Here is a 15,318-nt window from a genome sequence, read left to right as displayed (position 1 = left end):
TTTATTTGACAGAGAGAGACACAGTGAGAGAGGGAACACAAGCAGGGGGAGTGGGAGAGGGAGAAGCAGGCTTCCCGCTGAGCGGAGAGCCTGATGTGGGGCTCGATCCCAGGACCCTGAGATCATGACCTGAGCCAAAGGCAGATGCTTAACGACTGAGCCACCCAGGCCCCCCAAGTGAAGTATTCTTTTAATTTATTCTTGATAATAGAAATCCAGCTCAATCAATCAATCCATCAATCTTTATTAACTGTCAACTGAACTTAATACCTTTCCAGGAATACATTGTATTACAATAAATGAAAACCACCTGGCTAAGGAACATTTCTTTCCTTGCTATTGATTTCTTATGAGTGTGACCTATTCTTTGCATCATTTCTACAAACTACCTGAAAATTTGACACTCTAGGGGACCTTAAACAGCATGAGAGGGATTACTAAATAAGCCAATAAGATACTACTTAATAACCTGAGGACTGTGTGGTATTTTAGTTTCATTGCCTGATTTTATGACTTCTGTGAGCTAAAATTAAAATTCCCAAACCCATTATCACTGTAAGAAGCAATCCAAGGTTGCAGCTCATAAGCAAAATAGCTCTTTTCTTCTCCCAGATTTCTTTATCCTTATGGCTGCTCTTTTCCATCAGCAGTAAAGTAGGGGATAAGGGTTGAAAATGAAAGAGCTTCATTAATTTCAAATATCAAATTACTGAATGACTCAGGCCTTCAATGGTGTAGTCCTGCTTTTTAATTATTAGCGGTAAGAGAAAGCACACTTTATAATTACCTTTATTCTAAAGTTTCTATAAAAGAATAATGACCAAGGGAGGCAATACACATTACTGTACCCTCAGTTCTGCAGTTCTTTATGACGACAGCTTTGAGGGCATGCAATTTCCTGGGAAAATAAAAGAGATTCACGGTGCAGAGAGATCGGGGTGAGGTCGCCATCTAGTGGCTGCCATTCAAAACACGCATCACTGGGCTGCTGGGCTCAGCCCCAAGGAACTAGCAAGGGATGTGGGAGACCTGCAGGCTCCTGTCTGCATTAACAGCCCACAGGGATTTCTTGAATAATTAATTCAAGATGGCTGTGGGTTCTAAACCATATAACCATTTTTACATCTCTTTGCTCACGTTCATTAAGTAAAGCTAAGTTACCCTTCAGACATGCAGAAGAGTAACCTTACCTCTCACTACGAAGGTGTCTATGTACATACAACCGGAGGGTTTTGGATACTTATTATGGTTCTATTTGACTTCATTTTTGACGGGAGAGGGGTGAGTGTTGTAGTCTTCACTAAAATGTACTCCTCACATCACCCTAATGCATCCCCTTGTATTTTTCCCATATCGTAATACAAATCATTTTCTTATGATGGATTGTGAATTCCAGCAAGTAGCCTGATTTGGTGACATCACACAGACATGGATTTGGAGCTTAATTACACAGCTCTTTCTAAGTGCCATGTCCTCTTAAGTAAAATAAGAACACTTATCTTGCAAGGCAATGGGGAATTACAGATTTAAGGAGCTGATACATGTAAGATGGCTATCCCAGTATCTAATGCCTACTGGGCACTGGATATATGTCTCCTGCTCTTCCTCTATCTATAGACTCTTCTTATCTACAGACAGACAGACAGACAGACACACACACACACACACACACACGCACACTCCTACCTACACGCATATATACATGGCTCTCTATAATTCCAGACTCCAGAATGATAGAAGTTCAGGCTCATGAATATAAAATTAAATTATAGGACCCCAAATTGCAGAACCTTTAAGCTGGAGAGGGCCTCAGCAGTAATAGGATTTCAGATTTAAAAATGAGGAAATGAGGAAAAAAGTTTTATCGTATCTGTCCCAATGGCAAAAAGTATTTTAGTTACAATGACTGTATTAAATCCCAGGGATCCTGACTCTAACTTGACTGTCTTATTCACAGAAGAATCTAGAGAGAGTTTACACCACTGACTTCAAATGACAAAGACCAGACATGGTAAGTGACTTTTCCAACATCTGGCAGAGAATTCTCCAACATCTGGCAGAGAATTCGAGTCAGGGCCCAGATCTCCTGACATCAACAGCATTCTACATAATACTCCATGCTGCCCCCAAGTTTTCTTCTCCCATATGGACAAGAGTTCTGCCTAACAGAAGTGCACTGCTCTGGAATGTTAGAGTATAGACTTATTTGGAGACAACATAGAAGGTGCCCTCTCTCTTCCACCTTAGACTTCATTAAATTACCCATTAAATTGTGGCCAAAAAGCTACCTTCATAAGCCACTCCTGGTTTCTCCAACCCAAAATGATAATTTTCTCTTCTGACATGACAATGATAATCTTACCCACCCATGCTAGAATCTCATTACATACTTTTTGTCTTATTTTCAAATGCCTGGGTCCTATCTAATCCACTAGATTGGTTAATTATTTGAGGAAACAGATAATCTCTTGTGCTTCCTTCTTATCTTCTACATCCTTAGCACACTGCTGATATGTAACAGGCTCTCAAGAAATACCTATCGCTTATGTGAAAGCTCTGAATGTTCCTTTACGTATGGATCTATTCGTTCATTCATCCGTTGCCCTCCTAGAATGTGAATAACACCAAGCCAAGGACTGGCCTATTTGTTCACTTCCCTATTCTCAGTGCCTTCTAAAGCAGTACTCAGTACAGGGTAGGTACTCTATTCATAACAATTAAATAAATGATGAAATAAATGAATAATTATTCAGCCCCTTCTAAGTAGCCTGTAGTGATCTCAGTACTTACTTTTACCTGTAATGCTCTGAATTTCTGGTTTACCCATCTCCCTCCCCTAGAGAGTAAGTCATTTATTGAAGGAAGAAACTGGTCATTGGGAAGATGATTGATAAGTGATTTTTGAATAAATGAATAATAAAGGAGCTACAGAATTCTACATCTACTCTCCATCTACTCTATGCCTAAGGAGAGAGACCCATCAACATACAATGACAGTAATGGGTAAATTTTATAATACAGATCAATGAAAAGGGATTATGAAACTACAGAAGACCTTCTTAGCCTTACCTGAGCTTGTCAACGAGAACATGTCACATGACTTCTGTTAAGCAAAATAAACGTGTTTCAAAAAACCTTTTGCTCGCTGAATGACCCAGAGGATGATGGGAGCAAAGAGAGACACATTTCCCTACGTAGAGCTGTACTCACCCTCAGCCACATCATCATCCACGGTTAACTTAAGGCTTTTTCCTCTCCGCACCACCCGGACGGTGTGCCATTCATTGTCATTGAGCTTCTGCCCCGCGTACAGGGTCTCAGGTCCTTTGCCTAAGGACGATGGTAAGTGCCAAAGTTAGAATCAATTCTGAAAGCAGCGATTACGGTATCAGAACTGTCAAAGCCACACTGACGCACAGAACCCAGTAGCATTCAAGGAATCATATGCACGCCCCACCACCAAAGCCCATCCCAGTTTCACTGCCCCAACAGGATGTTCCACAATTGTCTCCAAATGCAAAAGTCTCAACTCATATGGACATTGGCAAAGCAGTGAAAGAAATAAGTGCCCTCCTTTGTCTACAGAGAGAAAGTTCTAAAATGCCAAGAGCAGTAATTATAAGAAACAGTAGTCAGCCATCATTTTGTTTCCCAAAGTCTTAGATTTCAGATGAATTTCTTGAAGATATAGGAAATTCATCATTCATTTTTAGAATCATTTGGTCACTCAGGCATAATACACCAGTCTGGCTTTTGGAGAGTATACATCTATTGGATGAGAAAAGAGTTCTGTAATATATACTCTTAACTTGATATTGCCATTAACCCATGGTCCTACCAGAATTCAGCAACCATAGAAATCACAACAGTAATCATCATAATAATAATGTTGAGGTCTAACCCCCATGATAAGTAATGCTCCTGAAGGGAATGTGAGGGGCCGCAGACTTATTGTTCATCAACCTCCAAAAAGATCTAAAGATCTAAAAAATGAAATAATGTAAAATGCCAAAATCAAACCCTTTTAGGTCAAAAGAATGTTCAGGAGAAGGTGCCACCAGATGAAGGAATAAACCAAGTTGTCTCAAAAGATCCATGATCAAAATGCTCAAGAGGATGTTCAGGTGTACCCTGAGAAAAATCAGGTTCAACGAGGAATTATAGTATTTAGGGGCAGACGTGGCAAGATAAACACTGAGGCATTAAAAGAATTTGGTTAGTAATGGGGGGAAAATGTCATGTTTTGCTCAGCACTAAACTGAGATGTAAATTTAAAAGACAAAGAAGATTGCATAGAACCAGAGAACTTAGACCAAGTTCCAAGTTCACTATGTGGATAGCTGAGCCCATGCAGGAAGACCCCGTGTGAGTCTTCCTGGATTAGTCAAAAACTATGTAGAAAGCCCTATCTCTGGAAACAACTTGGGAAAAAAAGATAAAATATGTAACTGGCCAATATATTCCTATGTAACTGGCCAATATATTCCTATAATCCTTATTATGCATCTGAAATATTTCAGAATACACTTGGATCCAACATATAGGAACACAGTAGGTGCTTTAATGAGCACTTGCTGAACAACTGATGTCTACATAGGTATTTATTTCTTTGGAAACCATCAACTAAGGTCAATATATTTTTATCTAACTAATTTTGAAAGCTCTATTATATAGATTTCACTAGCCACTCCACCCCCTCTTCTGCCTCCAAGACTCCAAAACAGTATTGTATACATTTAGGGAAGAAAATTTTAAAAAAATAGTATCACTTGGGTAAATATCTTCTAAACTAGGTAATTTTAAACTGTACCCTTTAATTCTGAATTATTAGTGTTGCTACTAAATGCTCTTTATAAGAGTAATGATGGGGCGCCTGGGTGGCTCAGTCAGTTAAGCAGCCAACTCTTGATTTTTGGCTCAGCTCATGTCAGGGTCCTGGGTCCAGCCCTGAGCCCCATTAGGCTCTGCACTCAGCACACTCAGCACGGAGTCTGCTTCAGGACTTTTCTCTCTCCCTCTGCCCCTCCCCCGGCTCACTCTCTCTCTAAAATAAATAAATCCTTTTAAAAAAGAATAATGATAGCAGTTGAAGTTTGGGGAAATTTTCTTCTTAAAAATAAAGATTTTCAAAGTAAAAAGGTTTCTTTTAATTAATATGTATACAATAGATCATTTGTATTTTTTTTTCAGAATGTACCTATATCCCAAGTACAATGCAAATTCACAAGAATCCTAAGAAATCAATGAAGAAACTTAAAGTGGACCAAATGTACCCCAAATTGGGTATGATGCCATGAGATCAATGAATCTGAAGGTAAAAAAAATTCTATGATAAACCATTTTATATTCAATTTTAGCTGTTATTTGTGAGTATGCCTGTCTTACTATTATCTAAAGCATATACATTGTAACAGAATTTTTCCTACATCTCACCTCATTAGATAGCACTGTTCATTATCTCATTAAATTCGGGTCTAAGATTGATGTTAACACTCAACTTTACAACAGCAAACCATGCAGGCATTGAGAGAAAATGGGCCACATCATGTGGGTGCTTTGAAGCAAGAACAGATGTTCTCAGAAGAAACAAACCTGCTGTTGTTTTTTTTGTGTGTGTATGTGTGTTCTTATCCTCTTTATTCTACATGCAAATGCTTCAATAAGAAAAGGGAAAGTAAGAAAAGACATAGGAAACATAGGCTATATTGTTAGAAAGACAGGCTATTCAAACATCTATAGGTAGCATCTGTTCTTTAGGCAGTGTTTGCACATCACTTAATTTTTATGATCGGGGACAAAGTAAGAGGGAGAAATACTAACACCAACATGGTGACAGTTAGCGACATGGCCATACTGGTGTCATATTAGTCATCGGTGTAAAACAAGATTTGCAATCAGCCCAGTGTGTTTTAAATGCTGCTGACGTTTTGCAGGGACTTGGAATTTTCTTGTGTCAAATTCAAACAAAAATATTTAACTGTCCTTTTGACTCTAAAACTTCAGGATGTGATAGTCTACGACCAAACATGTGGGAAAAAAGACCTGAACACCCTCATGCCCTTCTGCTTGGCTACAGTTGCTGTCTCCAACCCCAATAATCCTCATGACTCTGCCAGGAGAAAAAAAAAAAAAAAATCCATACCCGTCTCATTAAAATGGTAGGGAAATGAATATTATCCAATATTCATTTTCAAGCAATAAATACAGAAATCCCAGTGAGCTTCCGAAAAAGTTTCAGCCTCCAAAAGTGGAGAGTCAATGACATTTATCTTTAATCAAGCCAAAAGGTCAATGCATCCCTACCAGAGAGAAAGTGATGTTTAAACTCAGCTGGAAATGTAGGCAAACAGAGGGCAAGAACAAATCTAATTTGTAGCCTAAGCGTAAAACCGGATTGATAAGTAATACAAGATGTAGATACAAGCTGAAAGTTAAAACATACAAACCATCTGGTTTTCAAAGAAGGAGGATTTAGTCTAGGGAAGACTTCCCTGGCCGATTCAAGCACAGAGCCAGTGAAGCAGCATCAGTAAAACAATGAATGTAAAGATAAGGATTAGACAAGGAGGAGAAACTTTTTGTTGTTGTTGTTGGAATTTAAAATGGAACTGATAGGACTTTAATTTTTAAAAAATTTTTAAAAAACCTCAGAGCCATTAATTTTCCTCCATTGTCCTTTTTCTTTTTTGTAGCTAGGAGAAATGTGATCTGTGATTAGGTACATACTGGATGTATGTATCAGAGGCATGCTTCCTTTTAAAGCTTAACTAGTAAATATTGATCACACACACAAAAAGAAATCAACATTTGATTCCCTTTAGGCTGCTTAGATCATCACTGTTTGATCTAAATATAGGAAGCTAATAACCTATCTGACACCCTATAGTTGAATTTCCCAAGTAATGACCTCTGTGACCAGAGTAAAGAAGCAAAATCACAGTTGAAGATTTCCGGGATGCAGAGCTCTGTAGAAGTGAGTATTCAATTGTATTCAAAAGAGCCTTTAATGAATCTTTTGGGCGATACCACCCAAATTCCCACTCTTGACCTAGTCTCACTGCAAACTCATTTGGCATCATCTCTTAGTTAAGACTTGTCTCACCAAAGATGATCTAATTTTCTGATGGACATGGATAGAGAAGGAGTCATCACAGATGAAAAATACAAGATTTATTTTCTTGACCTATCCTACAGTAACCTTGTGGAAGGCCTATTTCTTTAAGAAGCCAGAACTATTGGTAAAATCAAAGTGAAAAGTTAGGAGAAAAGCATTCTTTGGGAGAGAAATCATTGCTGATTGCTTGGAGGAAGATGACGCTCAGATATTAACAGATTGTTCCCTTTGAGGGGACAGGGAATGGGAGCGTATGGGGAAAAATCTGTATTTGGGTATCTCTAAAGGCACACACCTTCACAAGGTGGACTTTGGCTCTTGATGATTTTGAACCTACTTAGTTGTTTTCTTTTTATTTTTTGTTGTTGCTTTTTGGTAGACTCTTCATAGAACATGAATTTGTTATTCCCCCCAGGAGCAACATAACCAGCACAACTATAAGATACCCGAATATGCATTAGTTTGTCAATAAATTTCTAAAACCTGCCCAAACCAACTAAACCAGATGGTTTTGCTCATACACAGGGAGTAGAAATTCCTTCCAACTGCCACAAAGTATTATCTCCAAAAGTGGGTGGATAAGACTGGAAACTTACTTTGCTTGGGGTCAGGGGACAGGGGTTAAGGGCACACTCTCTATACCATAATCACTTTGCTTTACTGGAACATCTTTCTATTTGTGCAGGAGAGAGAAAGAAACAACAACTTGATTTCCTGTGGAACTGTGTTTCACATGAATCAAAATTTCTACAATGCATAAAAAAATATGAAATTCACTCCCTTAGAAAGGTATAGCAAAAGGCATGTGATTATACATCTAAATGGCATGATAAATAAATACTCGAAATGACTGTGTTAGGTTTAATGAACACCAAAAATATTTCAAAAGAGAAAACTTACCTTAATTTCCACCAGCACCCTAGGTTAGGCCAGCTGAGCTATGACAAAGCCTAGCTTAGCTAGGCTGAGAGAATAGATTAGGCAATTAAAAGCAGGGGTGAGTAGGGCAGTGGGACTGTAGACTAAGGAGGGTGACAGAGAAATGGGAAAGAAGCATCTCATTTTTTATCCAAAGCAGTTTCAGGTTCTGGTTGTTTTCTTCAGGTTGACAACCCAATGGAGAATAAGAGGTGTTTTGTTTTTATAAACTCATTTTTTTAAAGATTTTATTTATTTATTTATTTGACAGAGAGAGACACATAGAGAGAGGGAACACAAGCAGGGGGAGTGGGAGAGGGAGAAGCAGTTTTCCCGCTGAGCAGGGAGACTGATGTGGGGCTCGATCCCAGGATCCTGGGATCATGACTTGGGCCAAAGGCAGATGCTTAACCGACTGAGCCACCCAGGCGCCCCTAAACTCATTTTTCAAAAGCATTCATTTTCTTTGAAAAAAAAATTTAAATCGTTTACTTATAGAGGCAATTTGGTGAAACACCTCAAATAGGTCCTTCCATTCTCACTGGAGTCCTCAAATCTCAGAAAGGGCTGTCACTTCCAACAACAGAAGTGAACATAGGAAGTTTTCTGGAAGTCTTCTGTTAAGAAGTCTCCCAGCAGAGTGTGTGAGAAAGATAAGTGACCCAGTTATTCAAGCTGAGTACATGTATCCTCCTGGAGACCCTGCTTCTCATTAAAACCCACTAAAAACACCATCAATAATTACTGGGCTTGAGCAAGTAAATGGCCCATCAAGCCTGCCACATACAAAATACTCATCTATGGGCTGCCATCCCTTTTCCTTGGGCTCATCCTCCACTCTGCTAATAGAGCACTGTTGCTAACCTCTGGCAGCGTATCACAGAGCAAATATTAACTGAGCAACAACATGGGATCAGGCACCATGCCGGGGTGGAGGATGGGAAGGAAATGAGACAGACAAGGTCCCCCTGCCTTTACAAAGCTTACAGCCTGGTTGGGAGAGGGGAAGGAGGAAGGACAATACCCAAATGAAAGACCATGAGATCATTTCAGATGGGGTTGAGTTCTATGAAGAAAATGAAACAGGGTGATATGATGAAAAGTAATTTAGGTGGAGAGTGGGAATGGAGGGTGGGCTACTTTATAGCGAGTCTCAGCAAGGCCTGTCTGCGGGGACTTCTCCACTCTTGCCCTGAGTATGTGGTTGGATGGACAGCTCCTAAGTGAGGTGGTCAGAGCAGGCTTTTCTGCAGAGATGCACTGATAAGGAGCCAAACGTGCAGATATCTGAGTGATGGGAAGAGCAAGAGCAGAAGCCCAGAATACGCTTGGCATGTTAGAGGACCGATGATAACAAAAAACCCCATTGTGGCTGGAGCTGGTACCCAAGGGAGAGAGTGTGGTGGGAGAGAAGGTGGAGGAGTAAGCAGAGGCCAGATCATAAGAGAACCGAAAGGACATAGTACAGAACCTGAATGCTCTTCTAAATGCATCTGGGAGCCACTGGGAGGTTTCAGGCAAGGGGATCCTATGATTTAACTTAAGTTTTAAAAAATCATTCTGGTTGCTATGGGTGCACTGGATCCAAAACGGCCAATAATAGAAAAAAGGAGATCTCGGGGAAGCTGCTAAAGGAAGGAAATGATGGTGACTTGGTCTAGGAAGGTAGCAGGAGAAATGGAGGTGGTGAGATTGGGGGTGCATGTTAGAGGTGAGGTCAACAAGACTTGAGATTGGTTTGGAAGGTAGACTAGGGGCAGGAGAGGAATTCACAGTGACTCCTAGATTCAGTCTGAGAATGCAAGTGGTCAAAGCACCCTTGACTGAGAAGGCAGAGATTCCAGAAAATTTAAGACATGCCTGATCCTACCAGCCAACGGAGCTTGCTTCTGTCCCCTGCACCTTTCCTACACAGCATCAATCACACTCAGCACCAACTCCTGGCAGCCTTCTACTGCTCAGAAGTGTGGCTCAAAGTTCACTGATTGCAAGATTTTCTTAGCACGATGTTAATCTGCACCTTGGGCCAAGACTGCCTACTGATGACACAGGGTTACTAGGCTCCTGCTGTCTTTCTTACCCTCCCCTCCCCTCCCCTCTCCTTCCTTCTTTCTTCCTTCCTTCCTTCCTTCCTTCCTTCCTTCCTTCCTTCCTTCCTTCCTTCCTTCTTCCCTCCCTCCCTCCCTCCCTCCCTTCCTCTCACCCTTTCTTTATTCTTGCATGCTTTCAGTTATGTGTGCTGGCCCCTGCTTGGGACTGGAACAAGATGTGTGCCTAACGTGACAAAGCAAACCCTGGCAGCCCATTCAGTTGGATCTCTAAATTGCGATCACAGTGTAAAATGAACCCTCTCATCTCGGCTAGGAGAATAGCATCTCAATTTTGAAATGGAATGAACCCAGGGCAGATATCTCTCCAAAGGAACAAATGACTCCACAAAAGATGAGAAAGAATCCTGCCCCCAATTTACTGCCCAAATCTCTACCTTAAATCATAAATTTACAGCATTGCTTAGGAGTGGTGAGCTGAGGACAGGCTCAAGATTTCTTGTGATAATCTCTACGAAGCCACTTTTCAAAAGATGAGGGCAATTTGCTCAGGGATAGGCAGAAAGATGTTTTTGTAGGTATTGATTCTACTCGTTTAAAAAAATAAAAACTTTCTAAAATATACTAATACTTTCCCTACCATTATCATGATATAATTAATACAAATCAAGCTGCTCTTGATGATTTAAAACATTATTGTGCCTTAGGGTCTTTCTGACTATGTGATCTTATTGTTTAGCACTAAAGACACAGATTTTGAAGATGATGGCAACTGAGCTAAAGAGATCTGAACCAAGATATGCACTAGAACCTGCTCCCCTAATATCCTCCTAACCAATGCCTATTGAAGCCTGTTTCCTTCTGAATCGACTCCTTGGTAATAAAAAGCAGAATAAAAAAATGCCCAATTATGAGCTGAAAGGTATAATTAATCCTAATAATTAATATTTTGCTGTAAATAGGAATTAAGGAAGGCATAATATATACATCTTCCATTACTCCTCTTCCGTAGACTTACACAACTTTCCTACCTCCACCCATCCTTTCCTGGTCCCCAACCCTCCCAGTTGGGAGTGTGTGCCTCTCCAGTAACTCAGCTGCATTTTTCCTCTATAAATCATCACTCGGTCCCTGCTATTACAGATATACATATACATTTGTTTATATTCACTGCCTCCATGTCTGTGCCCTTTGAGGGAGAACATGCTACCTTTATAATCCCCAGCAACTCAGCAGAGTACCTTACACCAAGAAGATGCTCAGCATACTAGGGGAAAAAAAACTAGTAGAAGAATAAATAGAATTAAATTGACTACATATCAAACTAGTAAGCAGGTTGAGGGAGGGAGAAGAAATGCAAGAGGAGCAGGAGAGAGTTGCAGACTGTATTTTAGCAATAGAATAAACTGGACCAATTTGGGAAGATATTCAGTACAGTAATAAATACATATAACTGAATTAATGAAATTGGATGAAAAAATAAATGACAGTGAATTTATTGAGGGTGGAGGAAGAGAAAAAAGAGGGAGTAGAGAGGTTTACACGTTGCATTTTGGCAGCTGAATGATTTAGGCACTAATTCCTAGTTCATCTTGGAGCTAAAAGACACCACATATAAATAAATAAAGACACTACTTTTCATTTTAAATATATTTTTTTCCCAGCCAGAAAAAAAATAGCTTTCTGAGAAACTGGTATGAGGATGAAAGCAACATTGATAAAAAGGTACCAGTTACTCTGCATACATGATCTTATTTAGTTTCCCAGTATGAAGCTGATATGGTTTCCCTCAGCTATGCAAAGAAAGAGGTAGCACAAAGTGCCACAACCTGCCAAGGTCAGGCAGCTACAGAACACAGCCCCCAGTCTGTCTGCAAAATGTCTCCGCTGCACTTTGTTCTCGCAGCTTCATTACGGGTATGCCCCTGGGCTGACCTCGTCTAGAGATGTGAGGAGGAACACAGTGAGGGCAAGGAAAGGACATGGGAGAAGCGGGAGAGTACAGTGAAATAATAAACAGAAAAATCTAATTTTGGGGATCAGTGAAAAGTAGGACCTGATTTCACCTTTTTTTTTAATTTACTTCTAACACAAGGGTCAAGCCCCAACCTAGTAATAGAGCCAAAAGAAGGTGAAAGTTTATATTTGAGATGAAAGTGGAGGGTAAATAGATCATGTCTGTGTGCCCCTGCAGCAGACACTTTGGGCCCTGCATCATGTCCCCTGGGCCAAGCACAGATTTCAGCCATGGCAGCAGTAGACCGCTGTCGGCCCACACAGAGCCCAACAGTCCCCATCTCAAGTCAGGGGTGCCTTCATTGCCTGCATGCAAGAGCAACCAAGTAGTGGAAGGAAGGTGATGGGGCTGTCAAACAATGGGAGGGACAAAGCTAATAGATTAATTCCCCCAAATCTGTCATCGGAGTGGACAATTCTTGGAGGCATTCATTACAACACCCTCCATCTCCCCCGCATCCACTTGACCCACAGCAGAAAACTTAACAATGGATACTCCCATTGGTGTTTCTTCCTCCACTGATCATCCTCTCTGCTCCTTCACTCCCACTTTTGGGGATCCTGCCCAAATAAACCACCTGACCCGAGTCCTTGTCTCAGGCTCTACTCTCAAGGGAACTCAGGCTAAGGTGACACACAGTGCTTGATCATTTCCTCCTTAGTAACTCAAACATTACAACAATCTTGTGAAGTAGGGATTATCAATGCTTATGATAAAATCCAGAAAGGTTAAGTGACTTTCCCAAGGTCACAGGCTATTAAATCATGAAACTGAATCAAGAATCCACGCTTCACAGACGGAACTCCACAGATAGAGCTCTCCCCATTAACCTCTAGCTTCCTAAAGTCTATGAAGTCCAAAAAGAACAGAAAACAGTGGTCTGCTATCACCATTAAGGAGGGGCTATGGTTGCAAATTACCAAATACTGACCAAACTCTTGAGGTTTTGAGGAAGTGCATAGGTCTCTGAGGGAAATCACCAGGCTCTCCACCATGAGGATCCATTAAGGACCATGGAGGGTTTTTGAGAAGGTGAGATCACCATCACTCTTAATTAGCTTAGGTTTATTCAAGACAGAAAGTAAGAGATATGGTCTCCATACCCAGAGTCCCTTCAGGCTCTATGTTGCTAAATCATCACCATATCTCATATGGGGAACTTTATTTTAGATAGAAAGATACAGTCACTATGTTTTAAAAGATCCCTGAGACAAAGAGCTCTGTGAAATGGCATTTCTGTTTCAACCCCCATGTGTGCAGCACCTCCTTTCCACAATAGAAAGTACTAAATCTGAGGTAAGAATGGAAAAGGAGTGATATTTCTAGCCTATCTCCTTGGGATGATAATTACAAGGTCTTTCGGCTTACGAGACTGATGGCATTAGCTGATCACCCACTGTGAACAGACGCAGTTGCCACACAGGATGGCCCTGTCACCTGGGTGCACCCTTTTATCCTCTTAACATCTGCTTTGTGCAATTGGGGGATCCAGGAAGCTAGATTAGCAGAACAATCACTCTATTCTGGCCCTAGTTCACTAAGACGATGATCCTTCTCCCTCTTAAAATAATATGTATGTAGGTTTGAAAATATGAGAAATTATAGCTCTCCATCTCACTAGAAATATCATCTCTTTATGGTACCCACTAAAATAAAACTTGCAAGACAAGCACATAGAGGAAAAAATTAAAACCAGAGCGTTAATAAAAATAGATCAAGGATATTTTAATTCAAATGTATTTGTCTCCCTTGAAGTAAGACTTAAAGGCAACTGGTTCCTCAGCAAGTGTGGCCTTGGGCAAGGCATGCGAGTGGCTACCTTGTCAAATGTGACTGATTTCCATGTTCTGTCTTTACAACTTTGTGCAATGGTGTGGATACAGCAGGGAAGTGAACTTCAGACTGCTGACTGTTCTATCCATGCACCCTGAATTCCTGATTAAGCTGAAGGCATCAAGTAGAGGAACTGTTCCTATTAAACAGGGTGAAATCACCACCCCTCTTCCAGGTTGTATAAAGGAAGATGAGTTTAACTGAAAAGTCCTGTACCTACTACAAATGCATTGTGGAAATTTCTGAGGGTGCAAAGATAAAAAAGACACAAGGAGCTCAGTCTCTGGAAGTGTTGCACAAATAAAAACTAATTGGGTGGGAGAAAGGGGTACAGAAATATGCACTGGATACCCTGCTAGTGGGATACCTGGTCTATCTGGAAGTCTGAGTCATTAATTATTCTTTTGCTTCCCGTTTTCATGCAGGACTACATAGATCCTATGAGGCAGGAACCAATACCTTCATTTCTGTGCCCTTCACAACTCCAAATACCCCTGTCCTTGGTATGCAAAGTGAATTCTCAAAGTTGAAGAGTAAACGGTTATGTTTCTTATTCTTTTCATACTTGCATTAGACTTTGCTAATAACAGCAAATATGCATATTTTACTTACCAGCCAGCAGCCACTGGATACCATTTTGAGTGCTTTACCTATATTAATTAATTTTATACTCACATCAATCCCATAATGTTGTCATGATTATAGTACATGCTGACAAAAGACGCTGTCCCTTCCTATCAGCCTTTTCCTAATAGGTCCATCCTTCCTGGAGAATTAGATTTCCTGTCCCATTATGTCAGGCACTTTGTGTGACTTGCTTCATTGCCAAAGAAATATGAGCAGAAGTGGTGTGGGCCACTTGGGAGGTTTAAGAGCTATTACATGGCTCTGCCACCTCTCTCTTCCCTTTGCTACAGATCCAAGAGGTGACAGATGAGGGCTGTTTCTTCAGCCAGGGTCCAGAAAAGAAGAGAACATGAAGCAGAGATGCAGCAGAACCATGATGAACACTAATGTGAGTGAAAAGGAAAGCTCTGTTCTTTAAAGTCACTAAGATTGCAGGGAGGATTTGTTACTGAGCAGGGCTGACGGATACATAGGTCCTATTAATATCCATACTTTACCCTTGAGAAAACTGAGGCAGAAAAAGGTTCAGTCCATTTTTCAAGGTCACATAATTAGTAATTTCTGGGACTTGAATCTGGACAGCCTGGTTCCATCTGGGCCTTAACTACTACACTGCACAGCCTCTATTGGATAAGGGATGAACCAAAGATGGCTAAGATATACAAAGATAAAGCCCCACAGTGAAATATTCTACACATGCCCAACACACACACACCCAAAAAATATATATACATCTATTAAGCCAATGAATTAGCTAAATG

General features: G+C 40.5%; 1 protein-coding gene across 30 annotated transcripts in view; it reads right to left on the bottom strand.

Annotated features, from left to right (window-relative positions):
* Positions 1-15,318, bottom strand: part of NRXN3 (neurexin 3) — a 1,527,623-nt gene that overhangs the window by 799,434 nt on the left and 712,871 nt on the right. For all 30 annotated transcript variants that reach the window (XM_032406089.1, XM_032406090.1, XM_032406055.1 and 27 more), the window contains one exon: positions 3,211-3,330. In XM_032406089.1, coding sequence (XP_032261980.1) covers positions 3,211-3,330 — 120 coding nt within the window. The remainder of the gene's footprint in view (positions 1-3,210; positions 3,331-15,318) is intronic.

Source organism: Phoca vitulina, unplaced genomic scaffold (assembly GCF_004348235.1).
Source record: "Phoca vitulina isolate PV1807 unplaced genomic scaffold, GSC_HSeal_1.0 scaffold7, whole genome shotgun sequence".
NCBI classification, from domain to species: domain Eukaryota; kingdom Metazoa; phylum Chordata; class Mammalia; order Carnivora; family Phocidae; genus Phoca; species Phoca vitulina.
This window is presented reverse-complemented; position numbering and strand designations above follow the sequence as displayed.